This window comes from Somniosus microcephalus, chromosome 17 (genome assembly GCF_052327205.1).
Source record: "Somniosus microcephalus isolate GS21.2 chromosome 17, FLI_Smic_1.0, whole genome shotgun sequence".
Taxonomy (NCBI): Eukaryota; Metazoa; Chordata; class Chondrichthyes; order Squaliformes; family Somniosidae; genus Somniosus; species Somniosus microcephalus.
The window spans coordinates 70,064,603-70,082,373 of NC_141003.1; the positions used below are offsets into that span (position 1 = coordinate 70,064,603).

At 45.3% G+C, this 17,771-nt stretch overlaps 1 protein-coding gene across 2 annotated transcripts in view; it reads left to right on the plus strand.

The window, feature by feature from the left end:
- The window catches only part of cax1 (cation/H+ exchanger protein 1), a 40,655-nt gene extending 26,693 nt beyond the window's left edge, over positions 1 to 13,962 (plus strand). For both annotated transcript variants that reach the window (XM_086010634.1, XM_086010635.1), the window contains 10 exons: positions 1,936 to 2,119; positions 3,166 to 3,265; positions 4,319 to 4,437; positions 6,703 to 6,737; positions 7,087 to 7,199; positions 7,660 to 7,808; positions 8,874 to 8,968; positions 9,404 to 9,482; positions 9,983 to 10,091; positions 12,280 to 13,962. In XM_086010634.1, coding sequence (XP_085866760.1) covers positions 1,936 to 2,119; positions 3,166 to 3,265; positions 4,319 to 4,437; positions 6,703 to 6,737; positions 7,087 to 7,199; positions 7,660 to 7,808; positions 8,874 to 8,968; positions 9,404 to 9,482; positions 9,983 to 10,091; positions 12,280 to 12,353 — 1,057 coding nt within the window. In that variant the 3' untranslated portion in view covers positions 12,354 to 13,962. The remainder of the gene's footprint in view (positions 1 to 1,935; positions 2,120 to 3,165; positions 3,266 to 4,318; positions 4,438 to 6,702; positions 6,738 to 7,086; positions 7,200 to 7,659; positions 7,809 to 8,873; positions 8,969 to 9,403; positions 9,483 to 9,982; positions 10,092 to 12,279) is intronic.
- The last annotated feature ends 3,809 nt before the right edge of the window (positions 13,963 to 17,771 follow it).

Genomic DNA, 17,771 nt, shown 5'->3' on the forward strand with positions numbered 1-17,771 from the left:
TTTGCAACTGCCTCGGCCTTCAGCTAAACAGAGTTTTTTCTCTCCATGTGCTGCCGGTGAGACTAGTTTCCCCTAGAGAATGCTTTCAACCATCACTTCCTCTTTCATCATAGTGCTGTTTTCTATCCAGTCAAAGCAAATCTCTCTCTCTCATAGATCCATTTAGAAATATGGGTGTAAAATGGCTTTTTGGCTCTTAAATGCTGCTTGCAGTTCACTTTGTGGTTGGGGGAGGGGGGGTTTGCTTGAAGTCTTGAGATTGGTCTAAAGATATCATGCCTGTGGTTTGTTTCTGTTCTGTCATGTGGTGCAAATGGTTTCCTTCTGATTGACATTCTCATCTATTTACAAAACTCATTTAGTTTCTGCTGTTTTTATCAGCATCTGCAGATAGACTGCAAACTGACTTGGGGCTGAACTATACTTTGTGACTCATGCACTATTGTGGTATTCTATTCCATGCCTTGCACTCGTTCAGTCTACAGAAGTGCCCCCTAGTTGTGTTGGAGCCTGCCCACTGTTTTTCATCCACTTGAGTGAATGCATGGATAGTCAGGTGGGCATCATTCTGGGCATGCGATCCAGGAAACTGCCTGGTTTCTCCTCTCTGGCCCAGGTGGCTCTTTATGCCCAAATATAAAGTCTGCCCTAATGTGGCCCCTGAGACACTCGTGCAGGCAAAGCTTAAGCCACCCCTGCCTTGCGTGCACTAACTTACTGAAGTGTTGCGAAACCTTAGACTGATCGCAATGAACCACGAGGAAAGATTGCAGAAGGTAAAATTCCTAGAGTCGAAGGTGGTTCAGGAGAGCTTCTAGTGTAGAGTGTATATATTCGAAGTGTTGGGGAAACATCTGCTAGTTGGAGTAGTGGAGAAAATTAAAAAAATTGGGGGTGTTGAGACTGGAAGCTACACTGGGAGAGTTGGAGTACTAGAAGTTGCATAGAATTTACAGCACAAACTGTCCCTTTCACCCAGCTGGTCCATGCTGCTGTTTATGCTCCACACGAGCCTCCTCCCATCCTATTTCATCTAACCCCATCAGCATAACCACCTATTGCTTTCTCCCTTGTGTTTATCTAGCTTCCTCTGAAATTCATCTATACTATTTGCCTCAAGCACTCTGTGGTAGTGTGTTCCACATTCTCACCACTCCCTGGGTAAAGAAATTTCTCCTGAATTCCCTATTGGATTTATTAGTGACCATCTTATATTTATGACCCTTTGTTTTGGACTCTCCCACCCCCTGCATTTTCTCTACATCTACCCAATCAAACGCTTTCATAATTTTAAAGGCCTCTATTGGGTCACTCTTCAGCCTCTTTCCCCTAGAGAAAAGAGCCCCAGCCGGTTCAGCCTTTCTTGATGAGTATAACTTCTCAGTTCTGGTCATTCTTGTAAATCTTTTGATTTTCTTCTCTGGTGCTTCCTATATCCTAATCTGGAGACCAGAACTGTGCACAATTGGGTTGGGCTGAATAGACTATGCATGTGTGGGAGGAGAGGGAAAAGTTCCAGATTTTGTGAATTGAATGTTGAATTCCAGAGTATAAAATAGAATGCATGCTCCTTAAGCACTTGCTTCATAACATGACCAACAATTGCCAATCTCTCCCCCCCCTGGCATCTAGGCTGGATTCACAGGTGAAAGGACAGCATCTAACTTCCTGCCACCCTTGGGGAATTGAGGGATAGGGTGGGAAAGGAGTTGTAGATCATCAGCTGTGGTCTTATTGAATGGGGCTCGAGGGGTCGTATGGTCAACTCCTGCTTATGTTCACCCAGTCCTAGGAAGGGTTGGTGCTGGTTCTAGTGGGCAAGTTACTGTTGCAGCTTCAGTAAAGTTTGCTGTTTCTAAACGTCGTACTGATTTCTGGAGAACCTGGTGTTCTAGAATGCATATAACCTGTTGAAATCTGCTCTTCTGTCTTTAGTATTTCAGCTCAGAGTAACTTTGCAGTAGGTGCAGTAGTGAACGCTACCTTCGGTTCAATCACCGAGTTGACCTTCTACATAACTGCTCTGATCAAAGGCAGCCATAAGGGCAACAAGTGCTACGAAGAAGTGGTGAAAAGCGCTCTGACTGGAACCCTGCTGGGGTGTGTCCTCTTCATCCCTGTGAGTTGTCATTTTAGCAACCTTCTCTTACAAAGCAAGCTAGGAAATGTCACTCTCTGCAGGATTTGAAATCTTCTGGTCACAGTGACAACTGAACCCAATCCTTCCCACAAACCATGGACAAGCTAAATCTCCTGAAGGAAAGTTCTGTATAAATACTTCCTCATTCTCTTTCTTCCCCCCCCCCCCCCCCCAACACACACAAAGGTGATGGAGCAAAAAGCAGAATATTCATCCATCCTCACAGCTGAACTAGCAATGTTAAATCTGCAAGAATGTTACTTTGTGCCCAAATCTTCCCCTCCCCAAAAAGTACAGTCCATTGTGTGCTGTAGAATATTTAAATGATCTTCCTTTCCCTATTGCATTCTGATTCTGTTGCTAACCATATACTTACCCAGCTCCAAATTGAAGGTCTTGAGGCTCCCTTAGTTACTTTTGCTGCAAGTCTGTTCAATGCAATACAATGTGCCTTTCTGAAGCTGTACACTAAGCAGCAGCAAGGTTACCTGGATTGTCCCATGACCAGAATCTCTTAACGTATTGGTTGCGGGATAAATATTGGCCCAGACAGTGGAAGAACTTCCCTGATCGTCTAAATAGAGCCAAACGATCCTTTACGCCTACCTGAGAAGGCAGATAGGACCTTTGGTTTAACATTTCATCCAAAAGTCGGCACCTCTGACAGTGCAGCACTTCCTCAGTACTGCACTGGAGTGTCAGCCTAGGTTATGGGCTCAGTCTCTGGCGTGGGACTTAGACCTGCAACTGAAGTGAGTGCTACCAACTGAGCCATGGCTGACACACTGACATTTGGCTCAGCAAATGGCCTTGGCTGGTTGTTTGACCATGAATGGGTTCAAGTACATTGTTGGGTTATGTTGGAGCATGGACTGATGGATGATTCTCTGCTAAGCAGTGAAGAAACTTTATACACTTTATTTAAATGAGAAATTCTGCAAATGGCAGTTCTGTAAATCCTGTGCTTTTTGTGGTACTTTTTTTTTTGCTTAAGAGCAGAAACTGACGAGCTGTTTGTCCACCAGGGTATATCCATGGTGATCGGAGGATGCAAGCACCAGGAGCAGAGGTTCAACAGCAGGTCGGCTGGCATCAGTTCAGCGCTGCTCTTCATATCAGTGGGAGGTAGGTGGCGCGGCAGAGAAATGTCACATGCTGTCTGACTTGTAGCATCTGAATTGACTATTGACACATGCCCTTTTTATAAAAAAAAAATTAAAAAAAATACCAAGGATAGACCCCTGCAAGAGCCTCGCTAGCCCAGTGCTAAATGTGGATTTATCTTTGAGTTCACACAATGACGTTGATGTGATGCAGTGGTCTGGGTGGGAGCAGCGCTCTACATTGGAGTAGAGTAATGTAGCCATTTAAAGCTGAATCCTGAAGCCAATTGTAAGGGGGCCTTGCTTGGCCACTGTACCCCTGACAGCATAGGAACAGGAGGAGCCATTCAGCCCCTCGAGCCTGTTCGCCATTCAATCCGATCACGGCTGATCTGCACCTCAACCCCATTTACCTGCCTTTGTTCCATATCCCTTGATGAGCTTACCCAATCCCTTGATGAGCTTACCCAATCACAATCTGTCAATCTCAGTCTGTAAAGTTTCAATTGATCCCTTGCCTTTTGTGGAAGACTTCGAGGTTTCCACTCCCCTTTGTGTGCGGGGGAGTGCTTCCTGATTTCACTCCTGAATTTTGGGAGCTCTAATTTTAAGATTGTTCCTGCACCAGAGAAAATGGTTTCTCTGTATCTACCCTATTAAATGGGATCGATGGGAGGAGGAAATTGGCCAGGGTTCCCATACCCAGTAAAGGTTACCAGTCGAGTATGTATAGGTAGACTTGGCCGAATACAGGATTGGGAGTTGGTTGTGATGCCCATCACAGTAGAATAGCATGCCAGCATATGTGTGCACATGCCTTCAGGAAAAGTTTCTCAATCTGCTGCACGCAGTGGCTGGGGATGGGTCTGGGATGTGGGGCTGAGTTTGTGAACCCTCAGGTGCTCGACCTCTGAACCCACTGAAGACGCCCAAAGCCTCTTATTCCACTGAACTCAGTGGGGCAGTCGGAGGTGCTGCTGGGCAATTTCTGTGGCCATGGGCAAGAGGTGCCTCTAATCTAACCATCAGCTCTTCCTTATTAAGTTTGACATGCAGCTGTTTTTTTTTTCTGTAGGTGTGTTTGCACCAACGCTCTTTTCCAAGGCCTATGGAAGCCTAATATGTCAAGGCTGCACCAACTCAACACAGAATGAATCTGGTCCCTTTGAGTGCAGTGACTGTCACTTCAGTGTGGTATGGATTTGCTCTTTATTTAAAGCTTCATTTGGAGCTGACTGTCTCAGCTGGTTATGTGGCTGAGCTGTAGAAACCCAGAAAGAATCCAGGTACAATCCCTGGTCTGATGGCGTCGGCTCGGGTTTAGGAGGTGCGATATTAGCCGGAGTTTGCTACTCCTGATATTTTTGATCCTTGGCCGTTGCTACGGAATGAGGACCAGGTTCAGCTTGGCAGTGATAGTTGGACATCGGCTCACACTATTGACCACTTGGTTAAGTACTGGAAGGGGTTCAGCACTTACTACCCCTGCTCCATGACTCCCAGTGCCTGGGATGCTGATGAGGACATCACACCTTGGGTGGGGGAGGGGCAGTGAGGAAAGTCAATGGCCATTATTTTTTTTGGAGTTCTACATATTTTGCCATCTCCATCTAGTTGCCTGGAGAAAACTGCACTCTTTAGGATGACTCTGGATGTGCATCTTAAATTCCCCCTGAACAGATCATGTACTGTGGATAGAAGTCCGTGATCACCTCAAACCTCCATTCTTGGCTGCTGAACCCTGTGGATAAGGCAGAATTGTTTGAATAGTGTTTAACTCCAGTGTGACTGCCAGTTAAACTCCTGTTCTGCTGCACACTGTAGATTACTGTTCTGATTCCTATTTAAATTTTCTCCTTGCCTTGTTGGACTACCAGAAATTCATCCTTCTGGCACACTGTCCTGCTGCTGCAGACCCTACTGATCTCAGACACTGGGTGTCACTGAGCAGGGGCAGTAAATGCTGATCCCAGGCACTGGGTGTCACTGAGCAGGGGCAGTAAATGCTGATCCCAAGCACTGGGTGTCTCCGAGCAGGGGCAGTAAATGTTTTGTGTGGCGAGTTCTGCACAAACAGCCCTGGGTTAAGTTCTTGTGTTTCAGTGCCATCTAGTGGCAATAAGAGAATACTGCTGTCTAAAGCAGGAAATCTGCACCGAACCTAAAACTGGTGTCGGACATTCTCTCTGCCCCTGCCCCCGTGCTGCCTGGGCTTTTTCTCGCAGGTTTGAGGTGGGGGACCAAATGTGTAATCCTGGGTTTGCCAGTTGGCTTGCAGTGATGTGTCCATGCTAAACACGAGCTGTTGAAGCCAGTCCCTCCGCTTGTTAATGTCACCCAGGAGGCGAGAGGATCATGGTCTCTGGCTTCAGAAGGTTCTAGATGAGCTCCATTTTTAATTGGGGATTTTTGATATCTGCCTATTGGGTGACCTGAGCCAACCTGCTTAAAGCAGGTAATAAAGTTAAAGAACTTGCATTTATATAGCTCCTTTTCATGACCTCTGGACATCCCAAAGAGCCTTGCAATGAATTAAGTACTTTTGAAGTGTAATCGCTGTTGTAATGTTGGAAATGCAGCGGCCAATTTGTGCACGGCAATCCCACAAACAGCACTGAGATGATGGCCAGATAATTGGTTGTAGTGATAATTGAGGGATAAATATTGGCCAGGTCACTGGGGAGAACGCCCCTGCTCCTCTTCGAATAGCACCATGCGATCTTTAACATCTACCTGAGAAGGCAGGCGGGGCCCCAGTTTAAGACCGCATCTTATTTCAGTCACACGATGTGGGCATTGCTGGCAAGGCCATGATTTATTGTGCACCTGTAGTTGCCCTCCAACCTCAGTGCAGCCACGTCTGCCTAGATTATGGGCTCTAGTAGAATTTGAACTCAACCTTCTGACTCTGAGGTGACGTATGACCCACTGATCTGCAGCTGATACCTTGGCACAAGGTGCATGTAAAGTTCCTTATGAAGCTTCTCTACATACTCCACTGCACCTTGGTTACAAAGGAAATGAGTAGCTGTACTGTAATCATCTTTTCCCCAAGTTGTAATGACTATAGGATTTTGTTGGTGGCATTAATAGCTAGTTTCCTCAGGCACCCCCTTTGATTTTGGGTGGGGGGGGGGAAGGAACGAGAACGAGGCATCAGCTGTTTTCCAGGCTCTTTTGGGTCGGGGTGGTATTTACCCGCCTCCTCACCGCACATTAATGCAGCCAAGCCAGGATGTTCTTCAGCGATGGTGGGGAATGCATTTTCTGGGTAGGATAGAGGAGGCCAAGCGCCTGCTATTACGGCCTGATGCTGTGAGGACTAAGTCCTATCTGAGGGGGAATTGGGTCTCTGTCTCATTGATGCTTGAAAATAGGTATTAAAGTAGCATTGAAGTTTCAGGATTTTAAATCCCTTCTGATTAGAAATATTATTTCTCCACCTCCCCTTCCTCACAGCTGCAGAACAACACCTTGTTTCACAGTCACGTCCAGTAAGTACATGGTTTTTAAAAACGCTTTGGTCTCTTGTTTCACTCCTTCTGCTCTCGGGTACAGGGGGAGAGGAGCCATGTACTGAATATGTATGCAGAACAAGTGCCCATTCGGACTGTGTACAAACTGGGGATGAGGGAACGCAAGACTAAAATGGCTGAATGTAAATGCGGTAGCTGAACAAGTTATCATTTTCTTGTAAGATTAATGATCTAGAAGGCTGCAGTAAGGGGACAGAATGGTGGGGATGTGGGATTCACTGCACTTTGTACAGGGTGTCACTGAAGCATCGCACACAGTATGTTTCCTGTAACACGGAATGATAATTCTCTGGTGTCTCTCCTGTAGGCCCCTGATCTACACAGTGTGCATACTTCTCCCTGCATCATATGTGATTGGTCTCGTCTTTGCTCTGAAGACACACACCCACATCTACGATATTCACATCAGTGACTGCCATGGTAAGTACCCCTTCTCCCAGCCTTGGGATAAGTTGCTCGTTTACTTGTCTGACAAAGTAACACTTTTGCAGCAGATAAACATCGCTGTCCTGCCACATGCTAAGGGGGAATGCTTGTTGAGTGTCTCCTTGCCAATTGTGGCCAGCTTAGTTTCTATGGCCTGTCTTGTGTTAAATGCACCTGGGATTTTCCCCAAGTATCATGGCCTTTCCATGAAGCTGGTTCTCATTCCAAAGTATGGAAGGCTGATGACCCAGAACTTTAATCCGCCTGGCACTAACTACCTATGAGTTATCTGACTTTGCGCACCTTCATAAAATCATAGAATGATGAAGGGCAGAAGGAGGCCATTTGGCCCATTGTGCCTGTGCTGTGCTCTCTAGTCGAGCTATCCAGTTAGTCCCACTGCTCTTGTACAAGGAGTTGTTTGCTGGTGTTGACGTGTCTTGTCTCTTCCCAGTTCCAGGCCACAGTCACAATATTGTCATTCACTGGTCGCGGTGGCGAGCTGTGGTGCTGCTCATTGTTGCCACTATTTTCATGTCCGCCTGTGCAGAGTTGGTGTCGGAGCACATTGACCCCTTGCTGTCCAGCTCGGCAATCTCACCGGTAAGTCACTGCATTGCTGTCTCCAGGTTCTGTTCAGCGAGTACATCGCTCCATCGCACCATATGTTGTTTACATCTACATGTATGGCTGTGGGTCTTGGCAGTGAGTAGCTGAGCCATGTACAGCAGGAAGCCCCAGGTTGGTCCTGTCTCTGAGCTAGTTTGCTGCGAATAAGCAATTTTGGTATTTTCTGCCAATTTGGCACTGAGCTTTTTTCAAAAAATTGTCTATAACTGGCTCTTTGGTATATGGCTGTTTTTGACTGACTCTTAGAATTACACAGCCCTGAAAAGGCCGTTAGGCCCATCGTGCCTGTGCCAGCTCTTTGAAAGGGCTATCCAATTCGTCCCACTCCCCTGCTCTTCCCATAGCCCTGCAAATTTTTCCTTTTCAAATATTTATCCAATTCCCTTTTTTGAAAGTTGCTATTGAATCTGCTTCCACCACTGGTCACTAGTGCAGCTCATACTTGTGATTTAATAGCTACAAAAACCCTGGTACAGGATATTTTTTCAAAGTAAATCCATAAGGTAGTGTCTCCGAAGCTTGTGTTTTTGTAACACTTGTAGGTAAATCTCCTCAAGGGGACAAGTGCCTTTAAAAGCCTCTGCTGGTTTAGAAGAGAACTCCGGGAGGGGCACTGTGGCCTCTGGTGGAGCTGAGGGGGTAAGGGACCAGTGGTAACCGAGTCCCAGTGAGGGTGTGGGGCTGGATAAAACTTCAGAAATGGGGATAGAGCAAGGATGTGCCAGGACTAGGAAGAGGCAGAGGATCTAGATTGGCTCACTTGGGACATGTGGAGCTTGGTGGGGAGAAGGGTAATTGTGTGTGTATCTAGATTAGCTGAGGTTTATTTAAAGTACAGATTTATTTAACCTCCAGGTTAAATAGATGGGGGTGGAGTCTGGGAGATTGTACAATGGAATTGTTCTGGATTGGCCTCTTTATTCAATGTTCTACATCTTGATTCTTTATTGCTTGTTTTGACTGGAAAAGGGAAGAAATTGATATGGAGACTGCTTTATTCTAACTGCTTCCCTCCTGTGTTTTTCCTATCAATAACAGTATTTCCTTGGTGTAACTGTCTTGGCAATGGTCCCTGAGCTTCCCGAGATTGTAAATGGAATCCAGTTTGCATTGCAGAACAACATCAGCCTCAGGTATGTTGCTGCTAGTCAGTCTCAATCTGATCTTTGACCTTTCATGAGCTGTCTGTGGTCCAGAGGCTGTCTGTCTTGTGCCATAAGATATTGGGGAGGCTGCATGAGGCGATGAGAAACCTTTTGGGTCAGAATTCCTGCATGCTATGGGGCATCAGGGAGCAGGAACTGCCTTTCCTCACTCTACATTCCACTGCCAGCTGTCCACAGGCTGAACTAATCATGGGCCATTTAGAAGCCAAAATGGTAAGTGGCCTGGGAGCAGGCATCCATCTGTGTTCAGTCTTTAGTATAAAGTACAAGGCAAACTGCAAAAGCAGGGTACAAGGGGGCAACCCAATTGCTTGGAGGGGTCAAGGATATGATTTACTTCAGCAAAGCAGTGTTGCTCCTTGTAGATGATTTGAGTTCATTCATCTTGATTTGTCTCCTCAGCCTGGAAGTTGGAAGTTCCATTGCTGTACAAGTGTGTATGCTGCAAATCCCAATCTTGGTGCTCTTCTCTGTCATTTATGTAAGTATTTAACTCCCATGTAGGTGTGCTCATTAGCTGAAAACCAACTACTTGCTTTTGTGTGCAGCCTTACAGTAAACTTCCTGAGGTGCTTTTCACAGGCCCAGTCACTGAGCAGAGCTGGGAGAAGTTGAGGAGATTGAGGCTTTTGCAGATGGGGTGAGGTAGCCAGGTTGCGGGCGGGCCTGTGTGGGTTTGCCACTGGTAGAATGGAGATGGGAGGGGGAACCAGATTTGGTGGAAGCCTCTCCGGCTAGAGGGGGCAAGGCTGTGGAAGGATTTGTACACACGATGACTTGAATTAACTGTTATGGATGGGAGCTGTTAAGTTTGAGAAAAGGGGTGATAACATGTAGTATAGGAAAGAGTATGGGCAGCAGAGTTTTGAACAAACTAGCTTGTGTAGGGTGGAGCTTGAAGTCTGGATGTAAAAACTTTGTGCCAAGAAAATGGTCTTGACTGCCCATGTACTGACCGTGTGCCATTTGCTTTTTATTTAGCCTGTCGGCTTTACTTTGCTCTTCAGTGATCTCCACCTTTGGGCGTCAATATTCAGTGTCATCTTAATGAACTATATCTTCATGGATGGCAAGTGTGACTATTTCCAGGGTAGGTTGACTTTCTTTAATGAGCTGTATAGAGGAATAAAATAGTAAAATATGTGGTTCTTGTACTCTAACAGATTCGGCATGATGCTTGTGAAACAGTACAATACATATTGCAGAGACCCACACCTGGGAGAGGGGCAGTGAGTTGTTTGCTTACACCTCTACGCAAGTGATGAATCAAATGTTTGGTCAACGGTCTAGTTTGCATTTACTTAGCCCTTAGTTCTGTCCGAGTCTCTCGGGACAGAGCACGTGCTCTATTTGTAGCCTGACCAGTAACTGAGACATGCTCTCTGCTCTACAGGTGAGCAAGGTTACAAGCCTGTGTCCTGATCACTTACCAATAAAGACTTGCATTTATACAGTGCCTTTCAGGATGTCCTGAAATGCTTTAAAGCCAATGAACTGTAGACACTGTTGTAATTCAGGAAATGTGGCAGCCAATTTGCACACAGCAAGGACCCACAAACTGTTAAATGACCAGATCATTTTTTTTGTGATGTTGGGTGAGGGATAAATATTGGTCTGGACACCAGAAAGAACTCTCCTGCTCTTCAAAATAGTGCCATAGGATCTTTTGCATCCACTTGAGAGCAGATGGGGCCTGGGTTTAACGTCTCATCTGAAAGACTGCACCGCTGACAAAGCAGCACTTCCTCTACTGCATGTCAGCCTAGATATTGTGCTCAAGTCTCTGGAATGGAATATAGTCACATCCCAACAACTGGTGGGAGCTGCTTTGGCTGTCTAAAGATAAGCAACCAGGCTTAAACAGTAACCTGTGCAGTTGCCAGATCTGAATGACTTCAGATGTAGTAGTTTGACTTGTCACATCCTGCATTCTAGAGTAGAATATTGTGACTTGGGTACAGAGGGAGTGAGTGATCCAATGGGTCAGCACATTGCCCTTTCACCACCACCCACCCCCCCCCCCCCCCCCCCCCGGATTCATATCCAACCTGCAGTTATTGGATGAAGATCTTGCTTGAGCAGGCAATCTTGACCCAGTTCCTAATTGACACAATCCCACAGCACTAAGCTGCTTGCTTGGCACAAAGCTGGCATTTTAACTGGAGGCCATTTGGAACGACTGATGTGGGGAAATGTCACATTGTACAAAGGGTGCCTCTACATGAGCCAGCAGAGCAGATCTTCACTCTGCGTCCAACCTGTGCTATACCTGACACTGGCTGCCGGAAATGGGAATGGATTTCATTTCCCAGCAGTAATATCCCTCCCCTCAGGAACCACTTGATTGGCAAAAGAACTAGAGGGAAATGAGAATTATTTTTTATGCAGTTATGATCTGCAATGCGCTACCTGAGGGTGGTGGAAGCAGATTCAGTACTAACTTCAAAAAGGGAATTGGATAAATACAAGGAAAGATTTGTAGTGCTATAGGGAAAGAGCAGGGGAGTGGGACTTTCAAAGAGCAGGCACAATGGGCCAAATGGCAGCCTCCTCAGCTGTATCAAATTATTTAAAAATAATCAGGTCATTTAACACACTGCTGTTTGTGGGACCATGCTGTGTGCAAATTGGTTGCCATGTTTGCCTACATTAAAAGTGACCACACTTAGTGTTTAATTGGATGTAAAGTGCTTTGGGACCACCTGGCCTCATGAAAGTCCTTTCTTTGCTGTGGCTGGGTTACTGTAACAGTCTAATCCTAATATAGTTTGGGTGCACTCTGATCTATTAGAGTTGAAGGACTTTCTGGTGGTTTTAACCAGCCCCATTTTTTTTATTTAAGAGGAAAATGACAAAACAATTAATTGTCTGTCTTCAACCCTACAATGAGTCAAACCCATTGCCATTGCCTGTGGGCCCCAGAATTGAATCTCTTGTACTCTTTTTGGCCTAAGTTAAAGTGAAGCCGTTTGATCTGGTTCCAATTAATGTATTTAAGGTTCATGTGAAATCTGACTGCTGAGGTGGGAGTTGGTTTTGAGGCAAGAATCCCAGTAACACAGACCGAGCAGAGCTTGCATAGAATGTACAGCACAGAAATCAGCCAGTCGGCCCAACTGGTCTATGCTTATCTGAATCTCGGGTGCTTTACGCTGCAGTCGGGTGCTGAGAGCAGACAATCTTCCATTCTTCTGCACGGTGTCCTTTTACCTTGAGCAATCTTGTGAAAAGTGGGAATTTACCATCCTTTTAATCCTGACACTGACTTGTCTCCACAGGCACACCGCTGGTGGTAGTCTACCTGATCATCATGGCCATGTACTACTTTGCCCCATCTCAAAGTGGGTGCTGAAGGTGGATTCATTGAACTGTTTACGTGACTTGGACGGTTTGATTGAACAGCTCCTAGAATAATTATTGGCAGCCAACAAGTCTTCAGAATCATCTTCTCCCATTTCTACCTGCCAGGAGAGGGACAATAATCCAGACATCTCTCAAAGTGGGAGTTGGTGTTGCTGTGTGAACTGAAAACTCCTCCGTGCTGAGCTTTAGTGACTGACACGGTTGTTGACACAATTTGAAGATTAACGGTCTTGTGGTTATTCGATTCACCTCCCATCGACCAACTTCTCTGACCTGTCCCCTGCTTTGGGGGTGGAGGAGAGGAGAGCTCTGTTATCTTGCTTCAGATTTTTTTTGGATGAGGTTCTGATGGTGAGACTCCCTCTGAAGCAGTGCTGGCCTCAACACAACTTGAGTTTGTGATTCCATTAACAGCTGCTGCTGCTGTTTAATTGAAATACGGTTTCCTATGTTTTGGAAAAACTGAACTTGTACTAAAGACTCTGTAAAAATATTTTTGGGAGGAAACTTGTGTGGCTTTTTTACTAAAGTAACTTATGGAATGTAGTGTTTGGAGGGACTGTGCAGGTAGGCAAAAAGAGTATTTATAGGGTCATTTTGGACTGTTTGTTTAAAATAAAATTTGTATCTATTTACAACCTGAAGCTTGACTCTGCTAGAGAAATTACATAAGCTGTCCTGGTACCCAAGTTGATGCCCTGTGATGAGGCTATTATAATGGATATCGCTGCCCCTCTGCTGTCATTCCCCTTCAGAATCTTGTATGTTTCAATGAGATCACCTCTCATTCTTCTAAACTCCACAGTACAGGCCCATTCTACACAATCTCATCCCAGGAATCAATCCAGTGAACCTTTGTTGCACTGCCTCCAAGGCAAGTAGATCCTTTTTTGATGAGATCAAAGTTAAGTTTGTATAATTTAGAAAAGCAGACTCTGGTGATGTTGATTGAGGTTTATAAACTAATGAAGGGACTAGATTGTTTGTTGCAACTGGATAGGTTAGGGAGGACCAGAGGTCGCTTTTTTTTTTACAAGTTATGGAAGGGCAGCACTGGGTTGTGTGGACCTGTGGTACAGGCTGGTGGCTCATGTGGTGAACGCTGACTCTTGCTTCGAGAGCTGAACCTGTTTCTGACGGGTGGAGATCACCTTGTACAAGAGGTAGGTACCTGTACTATAAATCAGGGTGTATGTGATCTGGACTAGTTTTAATCACATCACAAAGGGGTCAGGAATTTTTCCAGATTATCCTTCCCTAATTGACCTGGGTTTTTATCTTTTTTGACTCTTTCCAGGAGAGTCCATGTGGGGAGTGTGTATGGTGATGCACAGGACCTCTAGTGCCAGTCTTTCTTGTATGTTTTGTAGCCTACTGAAATAGTGGAACAGATCTTGGATGCAATGAGCGCTAATGGTTAAATGTCTCCTTTCAGAGCCATTGCTGACACTAAAATAGACATCGCTCTGTTAATCCTAATGCCTAATTGAGCACTGACTAGTGAGCAATGGTCAATCCTGATGATTGTAATGTTCTGTCTTAACATGCCAACTTTGTTTAATGAAGTACCTACAGAATTAAATACAGGTTACATTCTCCCCATTAATTGTTGACTGCTTTAATATTTATAAATACAGAAAGCTGACTAAAGGGGCTATACAAAGTGGGTGTGCCCACTACTACTTGCATTTATGTAGTGAAAGGTCAATTGTAATCTGACAAATTGACACCAAGCCAAAGGAGACAATGGGACAGGTGACCAAAAGCTTGATCAGAGGTCGGTTTTAAGCAGCGTCTTTAAAGGAGAGGAGCGGCAAAGAGGTTTGGAGAGTGAATCCCAGAGCTTGGGGCCTAGGCATAGCTGTGCGAAGGTGGGAAATGCACAAGAGGCTAGAGTTGGAGGAACGCAGAGTTCTTGGCGGGTTGTAGGAGGTTATTCTTTAGTCTGCAATGAATAAGCTAGGGTAATAACTTAGTGACTTGGCAATCTCCTTCCCCAACTCTATCTTGGAGTTGGGAAAAATCAGCCTGGCATCTTGATCAAATTCCTTATCTGACCCTTTCTGATAACACAAGACAAAATAGCCAGCAAAAGTCAAGCATCCAGGTTCACATGAAAGATGGCCATTGTTGGGTGAGGTATTGGAGAACTCACAGCGCCAGAGACCCGGGTTCAAATCCGGCCTCGGGCGACTGTGTGGAGTTTGCACATTCTCCCCGTGTTTGCGTGGGTTTTCTCCGGGTGCTCCGGTTTCCTCCCACAGTCCAAAGATGTGCGGGTTAGGTTGATTGGCGATGATAAATTGACCCTTAGTGTGTTAGGGGGGATTAAATACGTGGGGTTACAGGGATAGGGTGGGATATGTGTTGGTGTAGGGGTTACGGGGATCGGGTGGGATATGTGTCGGTGCAGGCTCGATGGGCCGAAATGGCCTCTATCTGCACTGTGGGGTTTCTGTGATTTCTGTGAACACCTGATGCCCACAGACCTGAACCCCCGACAGACCAAAGCTACAGGAGAGGAAACATGTGCAAACAGTTGAACTTCATGTTCAAATAACAGAAAATGCTGGAAAAACCTCAGGCCAGGCAACAGCCAGGGAGAGAGAAATAGTCAACGTTTTGGGTCGAAACCCTTTGTCAAGACTGAAAACACAGGAAATGAAACAGATTAAAAGGCCAGTTTGGGGGCAGGGAGAGAACAAGAGAAGTGAAGAGACATTAAGGTATTCAAAACCAGACGAGATGCTAATAGGACTAGTAAAGAGACAAAAGACAACTCTAGATTAGGTGTGAAATGTGCTGGCAGAATGAGACAGCTGCCATGTGGGAGAGGAAAAAAAAAGGGGGGGGGGGGGGGGGGGGAAGGCCAAAACAAAGGCGTGAATAAAAAAAGTTAAAAATATAATGGGGGGGCCAAGGTTATGATCTGAAATTGTTGAACTCTATCTAGTCTGGAAGGCTGTAAAGTGCCTAATCGGAAGATGAGGTGCTGTTCCTCGAGCTGAGCTTCCATGGAACAATGCAAAAACCAGAGTACGGTGAGGTCTAAGTGGGAATGGGGCAGTGAATTAAAATGACAGGCGACTGGAAGCTCGGCCATCCTTATGGACTGAACGGAGGTGTTCCACAAAGCGGTCGCCCAATCTGCGTTTCCCAATGTACAGGAGACCACATTGTGAGCAGCGATTACAATATACTACATTGCAAGTACAAGTAAATTGCTGTTTCACCTGGAAAGGGGTGTTTGGGGCCCTGGACAGTGGGGAGGTATAAGGGCAGGTGTTGCATCTCCTGCACTTGCACAGGAAGGTGTTGGGGGGTGATAGGAATGAACTAGGGTGTCTTGGAGGGAGCGGTCCCTATTTCATGTTAATTTGGGAATACTGAAGCTTGTGGCCAAGTTCCAATTATTGCTCGGGATGACATACTGTCACCTTCAACATGATCCTGAATACAAGAAACTTTCGATTTACCGGCACTTAAATAACTGAATCTTGGTTAACTGGCAAAATTCAGTAGTAGTTTCAAGTAAGTTTTACTTCATATTGTACTTGCCTTCCTTGATCTGTTGCTGTGACTGTTGCTAAGCTAGAGACACTTGGAACTTGTGGCCATTGTTCTGAACCTGTTGCTAAGCAACAGGGTTTGATGCTTTATATGGAGCTCTTGGCTCTCCTATCTTTAACTATAGCATTCGGTTATCTGGAATTTTTGATGAACCAGCACCACGTCGGTCCTGTCGGTGCCGGATAAAAAAAATTTCTGTAACTCAATTTTGTTTTAAATGTACTGCATACACTTTCTGCTGTTGTCTGTTTTAACAGCTTTTATTATAGACTTGAATTGAAACACCAGGCTAGACATCTGCAGATCTAGAAAACAAACACATAGCAATCTCATTCCTCTCAAACATCAACTCGAGGCAGAGAATGTAGGAAAACCCAACATGCACACCCAACTCCAATTTGTTCCTGTGCAATTTTATTTTTACACACCTCATGCTCACTACAGCATAGGTCTGAGAACCAGGCAAACAATATTTGACACCAATTTAGTGTTTCTGAACTAGTGTCCAGCAGAAAGATTGTACAAGTGCAATAGTTGATGTGCAGTGTGAGGATAGATTAGTGTAGTATTCCAGGAGGGTTGCCACTCCCCATCACAGAATTTTGGAAATGTGTAGGAATCCCTACCTTGGGGGGGCCCAGCCCAAAGCTCCCATTCCATTCACATCTACAAGGTAAGGATTACTCTGTTTCAAATTGTCTAACAGCCAACAATTTTGTGACAAATGGAGAATGAAGGGTCATAATTTGGAATTGCTATAATGGTTTTAAAAAAAAATTCTTCTCCCAGCAGCTATTCATGTCAGATTACATTTCATTCCCTCTAAAATCTGAGTGAGTGAGTGAATGGCTGTTTTGTTCATGAGGACTGTTTAGGCCAATTGCAGCAACACCCACTCTTCCCCATTAAATCAGCAGTGTGGTGATAGAAACTACAACTGGCCTGCGTGGTTTTGGTACTTGCTGCATAAACTGCTGTGACTCTTTATGCCTCCTGTTTTAAAAGGTCAGTCAGTCTGGACACTAACTGCAAACACTTCACCCATGCACAAGCACCATTGGTGTAAGTTCAGGCTTTGACTTAAGCAAACCTAGGTCCACAGAAATGTAGCTGCTGCTTTCATTTCAAGCCTAACAAATGTAGCCAGGTTCTACAACAAAAGCAAAATAGTGTGGATGCTGGAAATATTCAGCAGGCAGGTGCCATCTGTGAAGAAAGAGTTGATGTTTCAGGTCCATGCACTTTCATCAAAACTGGAAAAAGTGAGGACAGGTTTTAAGCAAGTAGAGGCAGGGAGAGGAGGAAGGGAAGTTTGGGTTCTCTCTACCCCTTGCTTAAAATCTGGTACATCTCAACAGTTTCCCGTGCTGCTGAAAGGTTACTGACCTGAAATGTTAACTGTCTCTCCAAAGATGCTGCATGACCTGCGGAGTAGTTTCAGCATTTTCTGTTAACCAGGTTTGATCATTGGATCTGGTTCTTAATCAAGTTCAAGGCCAGAGTGCACTCAAGCTGCTTCCCACTCCTTCCCCACCCCCAAAAATCTGTTCCTACTTTTTTATAAATTGCAGCTTCAAAACCTTTCAATTAAATCTTTGACTGTACCTTGTAACTTCTCGGCTTTCATTGTTTTCTCCTTTCTCTCTTTCCCCCCCCCCCCCCCCCCAACCCAACCCACAACGAGCATCTTGATGTTTCATTACATGAATGGTGCCTTTGAGTGGAGTTACTGCTTTAATTGAAGTGCATTGTTACACCATATTGAAGTAAAGTCACCACTCCAGAGGGAGGGGGGGGAGCTGTGAGTGAAGGAGCATAGGTTGTAAGTGATACAACT